At 37.0% G+C, this 13,464-nt stretch overlaps 1 protein-coding gene across 3 annotated transcripts in view; it reads left to right on the plus strand.

The window, feature by feature from the left end:
• The first annotated feature begins 10,651 nt into the window (after window positions 1-10,651).
• The window catches only part of gramd4a (GRAM domain containing 4a), a 64,102-nt gene continuing 61,289 nt past the window's right edge, over window positions 10,652-13,464 (plus strand). For 2 of the 3 annotated variants that reach the window (XR_014627021.1, XM_084406421.1), the window contains exon 1: window positions 10,652-11,214. Coding sequence is in view for 2 of the 3 variants with exons in the window: in XM_084406421.1 (XP_084262547.1) it covers window positions 11,186-11,214 (29 nt within the window). In the remaining variant the exon portion in view is untranslated. The remainder of the gene's footprint in view (window positions 11,215-13,464) is intronic. The other variant, XM_084406422.1, reaches the window with a different exon arrangement.

Raw genomic sequence — 13,464 nt, forward strand, 5'->3', positions numbered from 1 at the left:
AAATATTAACAACTGCAGTGAATGATCTCTAAACTCATGCTCAAATTCAGAAAGTGTAGGGTGGTAGAATATCTTCATTTCCAGTGTTGGGGAAAGATACTTTTAAAAGTAATCCATTACAAAGTTGCAATGTTACTTAGTTACTTTTTATGTAAAGTAATGCGTTTTTCTGACCTGGGCTGGGGTTTGTTATATTTATATCAAACTCAAATGTAAAGGCCCGTTCACGCCATAAGAGAAATGAATAAGCCTCAGGCTGAAGGAAATGCAAATTCACTTCTGTAAAGTAGAGGGCGCCGCTCAAATAAACCTTTCAGCTGTGCAGACACAAGAGAAGAAAGTTCAACTCTTACTTCAGCAATAAAAAAGAAAGAAAGAAATATGTTGCTTATCTAAAGTTAATTTTTCTTAAATGATGGTTGAATTGGATCATCAAAGGTCAGCAGCAAAGACATTGGTAAATAAAGTGAGATTAAATACATAAAGTATATTTGTATAATAAGGTTTGCGTAATATTCTTATATTTAATATTCTAATATTTAAATTTCACAGTTTTTATAAATTTTGAGGAAATCTGTTTTCGTGCAAGTTAGATGCGTAAATGCATGCTCAGATGTGTAAATGTAAAAGTAATGCTTTACTAGTTACTTGGGAAAAAGTAATCTAATTATGTAACTCGTGTTACTTGTAACGCGTTACCTCCAACTGTTTATTTCACACTTTGAGACTAAAAACTAAAAGTAAACATAAAAGCTGTTTAGAAAAAATGTTAACAAACAAGACGTTATTGTAAAGTGTTATTATAGTTGTCATTATATTTGTTATTTTCAACATTTTACTAATACGTTGGTCAAATCAAAAGATGTATCTGTTAATATTTTTTAACGGACCTGAGATAACATGAACTAACAAAGGACAGATGTATTTTGTTAACAAGTATGAATAAATACTGTAACAAATGTATTGTCCATGGTTAGTTATGCATTAACAAACGTTAATAAGACTTTAGTGTTACCGGAATATGGAACATTAGAGAAATAAGTTGGATATGAGTATGTAAAATGGGTTACAAATAGCAAGTAATATGTATGAAAGAGCATTCCTCTGCTGTCAGGACTGACAGGGTTTGGGCAGAAAACTAGCGGGACGGATAGAGTTACAGCTACTTAAGAGTTGTCAGTCAGCTTGGTGCTGATAAACTTTGGCCCTTCCTGAAGTCTCACATACTTAGTGCCATCAGAAAAAGAGAGAAAGTATGGGAAAATGAGGGCAAAACAGGTTGGAAATGGCCTTTGGGAAATAGTCTCTCTCTTCACTTGGTCTTCCTTCAGTAGCCTATATTTGAGATGCATGAAAAGAAATGTGAGGTAGTGTGTCTGAATGCTTCGGGGTAAGCTGTGCCACTGGCCAAACTACTAGTATTATATACTAAAGCTTTAATTTACATAGCAGACACTTTTTTTTTTTTTGCATGTTAGTTTTACTTTTGTTTTGCTAGGAGTCCTATGATTGTATGAAGAAAAAACTGATTTTTAGGTAAGAATATCATTTTTATGACTAATACTTAATTTTGTTTAGTACTTAAACTTTTGCAGATACAGTCATATAACTTTTATTAGATTAAATTGTAGTTTCTCAGGCCGAATGTGATGCATTTTTAACCTGCTAATTCCACTATGCTAATACAGCTAGCTAAACACTGGCTGACAGGGGTGGGGTAGATTGTAGCACATCATTAAAAAGTGTTACAACTATCCCCTTTCATACAACTAGGAAGAGTTTCTTTTTTATAATCTTACAGAATGCCTAGACAGTGGAAAAGAAAGACAGATAGATGTGTGCCAGCCAGTGTAAAAAAAAAAAAAAAAGGAACTGATGAGGTTTCAAAGAAGAACAGGTCAGTAGGATCGTGAAGACAATGTTGAAAGCCAGTGGTGAGGATTCTGAGACGTCAGACAATGAAAACTTTTATGTTGTCTGTAAGGAGCCATTTGGAAACTCAAAGCCAAAGTAAGTGTGGGTAAAAGGTGCCCTATGCAGTCGAGTGTTCATTAAGCTTAAATACTGCTAAGGAAGTTTGTTCTAGTAGACTAATTTACAGACAAATGCACAAACCCTGAGTCAAACAGAAAGTGGATTTGAGCTGACATTGACAATGAAGAGAGACATTGTTTTGTATTATTCTTTTATGAACCTATTTTTTAAGCATATTGCATGGTGTGGCCACAGTTTATGCTTCTTTTGTCTAATTGTTACAACTTACCCCAGCATGTGTTAAATCCTACCCAGGCAGAGGTTTGAATTGATGCATTATGCAGTAAACAAATGTGGGTACTTTGTATAAAAGTTGGAGCACTCTAGCTAAACAATTCAGTGAGTTACTGATGCTGAAGCAACAAGTGTGACAGCCATAACCGATCTCACTCAATAGTTGAGATACAGTAAAATATAGGTATGACTTATGCTGAAATAATAATAATAATATATGATGAAACTTTTTGATAGCATATGCTGTATGATTGTTTGTATTTTGTGAGGCAGTTTCCATAGCCTTTAGCGCCATCTATTGGCTTATTTGTTACCTCAGGGTCAAACAAAGGATTTAAAGGAATAGTTCACTTCAAAATGAAAATTCGGTCATCATTTACTCACCCTCAAGTTGTTTCAAACCTGTATTAGTTTCTTTCTTCTGCTGTACACAAAGGAAGATATTTTGAAGAATGTCGGTAACCAAACAGTTGATGGACACCATTGACTTCCATTGTATTTTTTTCCCCCTACTATGGAAGTCAATGGGGTAGATAAATTGTTTGGTTACTGGCATTCTTCAAAATATCTTCTTTTGTGTACAGCAGAAGAAAGAAACTAATACAGGTTTGAAACAACTTTAGGTTGAGAAAATGATGACAGAATTTTTATTTTGAAGTGAACTATTCCTTTAAAGGTATAGTGGAGGATCTTTCTGAATTTTAGATAAGACCCGCCCTCTCCACTTTTTGAATAAGTTTGATTGATTCACCAGAATGATTGACAATTAGGAGGACCAATAGTATAGGTGATCCACCCGGAAGTAAAAAATCCTTCCATTATATCTTTAAGTATGATCATTTATCGCTAATTTACTGTCTGTCCTCACAACAACAAAAAAATCTAGTTATTATCCTGAATATCTTTTAGTCTCTGATGTCTCTTTTCTTGTCATGGGTCAGGAGTATTTCTGTCTCCCATTCCAGAGTGTTAATTTTGTGGTGTTGAGGCATTTCTGAACCATATGTAAGCATGGTCTCAACAACTGAAGTTTTGGTGTGGATATAGGTCTTATGGTCTCTGGTCTACTTATAGTGTACCAAAAGTGATAATTACCACAACCACTACTTAGTGTGGTATGTTTGTTTCAGTCTGCACAAGAGAAAGTAGTCATCATAGGAGTTAAAATTTTAAGAAAAAACACACATTTAGCTTTTTATGCAATTCAGTTCATTAAAAGTTGACATCCTTAAATCAGCATGCATGGTTCTGAGCCTCAAGTGGTCTAGTACTGGTCTGGATCGGTCTGGATCATGGGAGGGTAGGGTAGCCTATTGACTCTGCTGAACTTGTCCTCTCTTACAGGGTTAGTTTATCCAAAAATGAAAATTCTTTCATTAATACCCTCATGTAAAATTTTCTGAAGAGACTCATTCACTTTATATGATGAACAGATTAATTTTAGTATTTTATTCACAAATTAACATTGATCAGCAAGAACTAACCTCATTGGTTCTTGTGGAAGCTCAAACGTGCTGCATAACACAAGAATTAACCTCATTGGTTCTTGCAGAAGCTCAAACATTCTGCATAACATGAGAATGAACCTAATCTTATTGGTTATTGCAGAATCTTAAATGTGCTGCGTAACACGAGAATGAACCTCATTGGTTCTTGCAGAACCTTAAACGTGCTGCGTAACACGAGAATGAACCTCATTGGTTCTTGCAGAACCTTAAATGTGCTGCATAACACGAGAATAAACCTCATTGGTTCTTGTAGAACCTTAAACGTGCTGCGTAACACGAGAATGAACCTCATTGGTTCTTGCAGAACCTTAAACGTGCGGTGTAACACGAGAATGAACCTCATTGGTTCTTGCAGAACCTTAAACGTGCTGCGTAACACGAGAATGAACCTCATTGGTTCTTGCAGAAGCTCAAACGTGCTGCGTAACACCAGAATGAACCTCATTGGTTCTTGCAGAAGCTCAAACGTGCTGTGTAACACAAGAATGAACCTCATTGGTTCTTGCAGAACCTTAAACGTGCTGTGTAACACGAGAATGAACCTCATTGGTTCTTGCAGAAGCTCAAACGTGCTGCGTAACACGAGAATGAACCTCATTTGTTCTTGCAGAAACTTAAACGTGCTGCGTAACACGAGAATGAACCTCATTGGTTCTTGCAGAACCTTAAATGTGCTGTGTAACATGAGAATGAACCTCATTGGTTCTTGTAGAAGCTGAAACGTGCTGTGTAACACGAGAATAAACCTCATCTTATTGGTTCTTGCAGAACCTTCAACGTGCTGCGTAACACGAGAATGAACCTCATTGGTTCTTGCAGAACCTTAAACGTGCTGTGTAACATGAGAATGAACCTCATTGGTTCTTGCAGAACCTTAAACGTTCTGCGTAACACGAGAATGAACCTCATTCGTTCTTGCAGAACCTTAAACGTGCTGCGTAACATGAGAATGAACCTCATCGGTTCTTGAAGAAGCTCAAACGTGCTGCGTAACACGAGAATGAACCTCATTGGTTCTTGTGGAAGCTCAAACATGCTGCGTAACACAAGAATGAACCTCATTGGTTCTTGAAGAAGCTCAAACGTGCTGCGTAACACGAAAATGAACCTCATTGGTTTTTGCAGAACCTTAAACGTGCTGCGTAACACGAGAATGAACCTCATCAGTTCTTGCAGAACCTTAAACGTGCTGTGTAACATGAGAATGAACCTCATTGGTTCTTGCAGAACCTTGAACGTGCTGCGTAACACGAGAATGTACCTCATCGGTTCTTGAAGAAGCTCAAACGTGCTGCGTAACACGAGAATGTACCTCATCAGTTCTTGAAGAAGCTCAAACGTGCTGCGTAACACGAGAATGAACCTTATAGTACCTGCGGACGATCAAACGTACTGCGTAACAGAAAAATGAACCTCATTGGTTCTTGCTGAAGCTCAAACCTGCTGTGTAACATGAAAATGAACCTCATTGGTTCATAAAGAAGCTCAAACATGCTGTGTAACACGAGAATGAACCTCATTGGCTCTTGCAGAACCTTAAACGTGCTGTATAACATGAGAATGAACCTCATTGGCTCTTGCAGAAGCTTAAACGTGCTGTGTAACACGAGAATTAACCTTATCTTATTGGTTCTTGCAGAACCTTAAACGTGCTGCGTAACACAAGAATGAACCTCATTGGTTCTTGCAGAACCTTAAACGTGCTGTGTAACACAAGAATGAACCTCATTGGTTCTTGCAGAACCTTAAACGTGCTGCGTAACACGAGAATGAACCTCACTGGTTCTTGCAGAAGCTGAAACGTGCTGTGTAACATGAGAATTAACCTCATCTTATTGGTTCTTGCAGAACCTTCAACGTGCTGCGTATCACGAGAATGAACCTCATTTATTGGTTCTTACAGAACCTTAAACGTGCTGTGTAACACGAGAATGAACCTCATTGGTTCTTGCAGAACCTTAAATGTGCTGCGTAACACGAGAAAGAACCTCATTGGTTCTTGCAGAAACTTAAACGTGCTGCTGAGTAATACGAGAATGAACCTCATTGGTTCTTGCAGAACCTTAAACGTGCTGCGTAACATAAGAATGAACCTCATTCGTTCTTGCAGAATCTTAAACGTACTGTGTAACACGAGAATGAACCTCATTGTTTCTTACAAAACCTTCAATGTGCTGCGTAACACGAGAATAAACCTCATTGGTTCTTGTGGAAGCTCAAACGTGCTGCATAACACGAGAATGAACCTCATTGGTTCTTGCAGAACCTTAAACGTGCTGTGTAACACAAGAATGAACCTCATTGGTTCTTGCAGAACCTTAAACGTGCTGCGTAACACAAGAATGAACCTCATTGGTTCTTGCAGAACCTTAAACGTGCTGTGTAACACAAGAATGAACCTCATTGGTTCTTGCAGAACCTTAAACGTGCTGCGTAACACGAGAATGAACCTCACTGGTTCTTGCAGAAGCTGAAACGTGCTGTGTAACATGAGAATTAACCTCATCTTATTGGTTCTTGCAGAACCTTCAACGTGCTGCGTATCACGAGAATGAACCTCATTTATTGGTTCTTACAGAACCTTAAACGTGCTGTGTAACACGAGAATGAACCTCATTGGTTCTTGCAGAACCTTAAATGTGCTGCGTAACACGAGAAAGAACCTCATTGGTTCTTGCAGAAACTTAAACGTGCTGTGTAATACGAGAATGAACCTCATTGGTTCTTGCAGAACCTTAAACGTGCTGCGTAACATAAGAATGAACCTCATTCGTTCTTGCAGAATCTTAAACGTACTGTGTAACACGAGAATGAACCTCATTGTTTCTTACAAAACCTTCAATGTGCTGCGTAACACGAGAATAAACCTCATTGGTTCTTGTGGAAGCTCAAACGTGCTGCATAACACGAGAATGAACCTCATTTGTTCTTGCAGAACCTTAAACGTGCTGTGTAACATGAGAATGAACCTCATTGGTTCTTGCAGAAACTTAAACGTGCTGTGTAACATGAGAATGAACCTCATTGGTTCTTGCAGAACCTTAAACGTGCTGTGTAACATGAGAATGAACCTCATTGGTTCTTGCAGAACCTTAAACGTGCTGCGTAACACGAGAATGAACCTCATTAGTTCTTGCAGAACCTTAAACGTGCTGTGTAACATGAGAATGAACCTCATTGGTTCTTGCAGAACCTTAAACGTGCTGCGTAACACGAGAATGTACCTCATCGGTTCTTGAAGAAGCTCAAACGTGCTGCGTAACACGAGAATGAACCTTATAGTACCTGCGGACGATCAAACATGCTGTGTAACACAGAAAAATGAACCTCAATGGTTCTTGCTGAAGCTCAAACGTCCTGTGTAACATGAAAATGAACCTCATTGGTTCTTGAAGAAGCTCAAACGTGCTGCGTAACACGAGAATGAACCTCATTGGTTCTTTCTGAAGCTCAAATGTGCTGCATAACACAAGAATGAACCTCATTGGTTCTTGAAGAAGCTCAAACGTGCTGCGTAACAGAAAAATGAACCTCATTGGTTCTTGCATGTCAATCGAACATGCTGACCTTCAAGCTTACCACAACTGATGTGTGAGTTGATGAATGTTTAAGTGAATAAAAGCCTAAATTCAATCTGTTCATTATATAAAGTGATCAAGTCTCTTCATAAAATTTGGACTAAACCGTTCCATTCAAATGGATTAGATTTACAAACTCTTTATGAACTTTTTGAAGCGTCATGGTTTTTGCGTAGCTGTCAATGGAGGGACAGAGAGCTATCATATTTCATTAAAAATATCTTCATTTGTGTTCCGAAGATGAACGAAGGTCTTACAGGTTTGGAACGATATGATGGTGAGTAATTAATGACAGAATTTCCATTTTTGGGCGAACTATCCCTTTAAAAAATAGCACTGCACCATATGAGCAGATTCTCATCATTATAATTAATTTATATTAACAGTATATAGTTTCTAAATCCAGGCACACTAACCCTAACCCTAACCCACTGTTGTGAAAGACTCAGTTTAAATGGTTAAAGATAAGTTTGGTCAAGTGTGATAAGATCATGAGTGATTTATTGCTTGAATAAATGTAGTATGAAACGTAATTAAAAATATTTTAACAGGTCTGGTTGGATCTTGCATAGTTAAGTAGCTTCCTAAGAATAAAATATGCGAGTGAAATGTAAAAACGGTCATGAGGCAAAGCATCAAACAAGTATGTTTAAAATGACAAACGTTCACCACTAAACATCTCCGGTAATATCTGGCGCCATCTAGCGGTACAGCCACATGAGAGGACCTTGAGCGTTTTCTTGATGTTTGTAACTCTTCAAGGAATGACTAACCAAAATCAGTGATTTACCTTTGCTTTGCAAAGTGTAGCTACTGTAATCTTATCAGTAAAGAATAAGTGATTCTTGTTTAAAAGGAGATTATTGATTAAGTCTAGCAGTCAAAGGTCTTCATGGGTCTGATTCAGGACAAGAGTTTGAGAGTTCTGCTCGTCATATTTGAAAAATGTAAGTAAAACTTGTGGCATATAACATTTCTATATACTTATATATTTACTGTTTATACGTATGTTTTTTTTTTATTATTATTTAAGAAGTAGTTAGTTGTTGCATTAAATAGGCTACAATTAAATGCAGAAAATAAACAAAATGACAGAGACCCTAAAAGCTTCTCACACCTTTTCTATGTATTTCATTTATTGTGATTTTACAAAAGTAACAAAGGTGTTTTGGCCTAAAATCTGGTTATTTTTTAGAAACAGAATAAGTATACCCCTTTAGATTAGCATATAACATTATATATATATATATATATATATATATATATATATATATATATATACATACAGTTTATGTATGTATTGTTCAAAATTCATGTATAACTTTGATGAAATGTTTTGATCCACTTCTAATGTTGACTATTATATATATATATATATATATATATATATATATATATATAATTTTTGATATTTGATATACAGTGAGGAAAATAAGTATTTGAACACCCTGCTATTTTGCAAGTTCTCCCACTTAGAAATGATGGAGGGGTCTGAAATTGTCATCGTAGGTGCATGTCCACTGTGAGAGACATAATCGGAAAAAAAAAAATCCAGAAATCACAATGTATGATTTTTTAACTATTTATTTGTATGATACAGCTGCAAATAAGTATTTGAACACCTGAGAAAATCAATGTTAATATTTGGTACAGTAGCCTTTGTTTGCAATTACAGAGGTCAAACGTTTCCTGTAGTTTTTCACCAGGTTTGCACACACTGCAGGAGGGATTTTGGCCCACTCCTCCACACAGATCTTCTCTAGATCAGTCAGGTTTCTGGGCTGTCGCTGAGAAACACGGAGTTTGAGCTCCCTCCAAAGATTCTCTATTGGGTTTAGGTCTGGAGACTGGCTAGGCCACGCCAGAACCTTGATATGCTTCTTACAGAGCCACTCTTTGGTTATCCTGGCTGTGTGCTTCGGGTCATTGTCATGTTGGAAGACCCAGCCTCGACCCATCTTCAATGCTCTAACTGAGGGAAGGAGGTTGTTCCCCAAAATCTCGCAATACATGGCCCCGGTCATCCTCTCCTTAATACAGTGCAGTCGCCCTGTCCCATGTGCAGAAAAACACCCCCAAAGCATGATGCTACCACCCCCATGCTTCACAGTAGGGATGGTGTTCTTGGGATGGTACTCATCATTCTTCTTCCTCCAAACACATTTAGTGGAATTATGACCAAAAAGTTATATTTTGGTCTCATCTGACCACATGACTTTCTCCCATGACTCCTCTGGATCATCCAAATGGTCATTGGCAAACTTAAGACGGGCCTTGACATGTGCTGGTTTAAGCAGGGGAACCTTCCGTGCCATGCATGATTTCAAACCATGACGTCTTAGTGTATTACCAACAGTAACCTTGGAAACGGTGGTCCCAGCTCTTTTCAGGTCATTGACCAGCTCCTCCCGTGTAGTTCTGGGCTGATTTCTCACCTTTCTTAGGATCATTGAGACCCCACGAGGTGAGATCTTGCATGGAGCCCCAGTCCGAGGGAGATTGACAGTCATGTTTAGCTTCTTCCATTTTCTAATGATTGCTCCAACAGTGGACCTTTTTTCACCAAGCTGCTTGGCAATTTCCCCGTAGCCCTTTCCAGCCTTGTGGAGGTGTACAATTTTGTCTCTAGTGTCTTTGGACAGCTCTTTGGTCTTGGCCATGTTAGTAGTTGGATTCTTACTGATTGTATGGGGTGGACAGGTGTCTTTATGCAGCTAACGACCTCAAACAGGTGCATCTAATTTAGGATAATAAATGGAGTGGAGGTGGACATTTTAAAGGCAGACTAACAGGTCTTTGAGGGTCAGAATTCTAGCTGATAGACAGGTGTTCAAATACTTATTTGCAGCTGTATCATACAAATAAATAGTTAAAAAATCATATATTGTGATTTCTGGATTTTTTTTTTTAGATTATGTCTCTCACAGTGGACATGCACCTACGATGACAATTTCAGACCCCTCCATGATTTCCAAGTGGGAGAACTTGCAAAATAGCAGGGTGTTCAAATACTTATTTTCCTCACTGTATTATAATTGAAATATATCAATTGTATTTCACTTTTATTTTATTATTAATATATTCTGTACTGTATATATATATATATATATATATATATATATATATATACTATTACTAATAAAATAATGATTAAATATAATTGGCATGACTTCAGTAGGTGTGTACTCAATTTTCTATATATATATATATTATTTTTTTGTTAATTTTTTTTTAATATAATATTCATGTAATTGTGTTATGAGGGATAACAGATGCAAAGAGATAGTTGCCATTTTAATCACATCTTTACCTTCACTAGATGGTCATGCAGTATAACACATTTAGTATGCAAATATTAATATCTCATATAGTCGCACAATTAATATAAAGGCATACAATCCGCATGTAATATTAATAATAACAACAACATTATTAATAATAATAATAATAATAAGTAAAACTCTAACAACAAAAAAAAAAAAAAAAAAAAAAAATGTAATGCATATTCGTCACGTATATTCGTCAGCTACCCCAAAATCATGCATGTCAATCTGACTGTATTGCATTATAGTAACAAGTAGGCAGTGCTGCGGCCCCTTTAAGAGATCAGTGGACTCGTTTAAGAGATCTGCCCGTCTGCTGTGTGTGTGAGTTCAGTGACATCAACAACACACGCAGATCCCTGTTCTCTGGGGGGGATTGACATTAACTCGCACACAATAAAAGCTCCAGGGACATCGTGCGGCTCTTTTTCAGACAGCAGAGGGGAAGCTGGGATATATTTACCGCAGGTGTTCCTGAAGGATCTATCACAGACTATCAGCAGGGTTCATGAAACTTTGCTACGATTTGCGAGCTAGGTAAGCGGACCTTTAAACAGATTCAAGACGGCAACAGGCGATTTACAGTTATGTCTTCTTCACCACTGTCATAATTCATAGAGAAACCCCGTTTCTATTAAGAGTAACGATCTTGAAAACGAAGCTATCACGGACAGTGTCGCACGATTTAAATAGCTAAGCTTGTATACGTCATAATCTAATGTGTCATGTCTTTGTTTAGTGTGGCATTTAAATGCGTTTCAGGAACGCGGCCGTTATTCTGTCATTCAGACACGCCGATCAAGGTACAGAACGTATCATTATGTGGAGAACGGATACATTGTATTCACACACGACATGTAGACGGCCTAGAGAACATGCGTATGATGATGATGATGATGATGATGATGGAGTGAAAGTTGTTACATGTGTCAGTGATGTTGCGATGATTGTCGCGTGACTCGCGTGATGCTGAAATGAAGTCATTCACTCATTCATTTACTGATCCATTGATCATCTGATCAACCTATTCATTGTTCCGTTTAGGGATGATCACTCGCATAGGCGGAGTTTCATTTTTGTGCTGGTTAATTATAATAGTAAATAATAATAACAACGATAATAATAATAATAATAATAATAATGTTAAAGGAATTGAATAATTAAATAAAGGGATTTTAAGGGAATGAATAAATAAGAGTGGTAAAATAAGTTCTGCTCTACTGTACTGCACTGGTCTAATTTGAGTTATTAAGTAATCAATTAAAAGGGATAGTTCGCCCAGAAATGAAAATTCTGTCATCATTTACTCACCCTCAAGTTGTTCCAAACCTGTTTGAGTTTCTTTCTTCTGTTGAACACAAAAGAAGATATTTTGAAGAATGTTGGTAATCAAACAGTTGATGGACCCCATTGAACTTCCATAGTATTTTTTTCATACTATGGAGGTCAGATTTGGAACAACTTGAAGCTGAGTGATTATTTTTGGGTGAACTATCCCTTAAACTATTTGAAAATAATATTTTATTTAAAAAACGTGCACACGTTAACTCTTATCGTATGTCCAGTATGTCGAAAACGCAAACGTTTCTTTTGTCATCACATTAATTTATGTCGAAAACGGCGAAATTTCATGAAAAGTTGAGTAGTTTGCATCACTAGATAGTCTATTACTGTCGGTCGCTGAACATTTCAATTCTCATAAAACAGTTATATATCTTTCCACTAACTCTCATTTCAGTAACAGTATAAGACCGTTAGAAACGACTTATTTGATTGGCCGTCTCGATCATGTTGTTAGACTGCTGAAGCAAAGCAGCCTAAAAATGTAATCAGCTTAAATTTGATTTTTAAAACTTTTGTAATCCAAACAGATTTACTCATTCTACACAAAAATTATAAGATAAGACAAATTAAATCGGAAAATGTGAATTCTATTATTATTAGTTATTTTATTCATAGCCCAGACAAAATCATTGATTCATCGATACGTAGATTCATTCATTGATTGAGCCTCTGATTCATTTATCCATTGTGAAATCAACTGATTCATGAAAATAAACCGATTCATTGATCTGTTTTTTGTTTTCATTGATATATAATCTTTTAACTAACTGATCCATGGATTCATTCATTCAGCAAACTATTGAATCAATGGTTAATTTAAAGGAACACTCCACCGTTTTTTGAAATAGGGCTTATTCACCTTCTTTCCTACATTTAGATAGGTGGGCAAATGCATTTTTGTCTCAGTGCATGCATTGTTTTAGTTTGACAGGGTCGGCCCTAGCTTAGCTTAGCATAATGAATGGAATCCTTTGTTGCCAGCTAGCATGTCATGAGTAAAAGTAATATATCAAATAAAATAAAAAACACCTAATTATTTCTTGTGGCCTGCGTATTCACAACAAGTACAAATAGTGATGCAGATTAACACTAGGCGATTTCCTATGCAGATATTGACTTGGGACTATATTAGGGGGAAGCACAGGCGAAGCACTGCTACTTGGGTGCAGAGATATCACGTCCAAGTAGCAGTGCTTCGCCTGTGCTTCCCCCTAATATAGTCCTTAATATATAAGTCAATATCTGCCTAGGAAATCGCCTAGTGTTAATCTGCATCACTATTTGTACTCGTTGTGAATACGCAGGCCACAAGAAATAATTAGGTTGGGTTTTTTTTTTTTTTTATATCACTTTTACTCAGGACATGCTAGCTGGCAACAAAGGATTCCATTCATTATGCTAAGCTAAGCTAGCGCTGACCCTGTCAAACTAAAACAATGCATG

This window comes from Rutilus rutilus (genome assembly GCF_951802725.1).
Source record: "Rutilus rutilus genome assembly, chromosome: 4".
Classification (NCBI taxonomy): Eukaryota; Metazoa; Chordata; class Actinopteri; order Cypriniformes; family Leuciscidae; genus Rutilus; species Rutilus rutilus.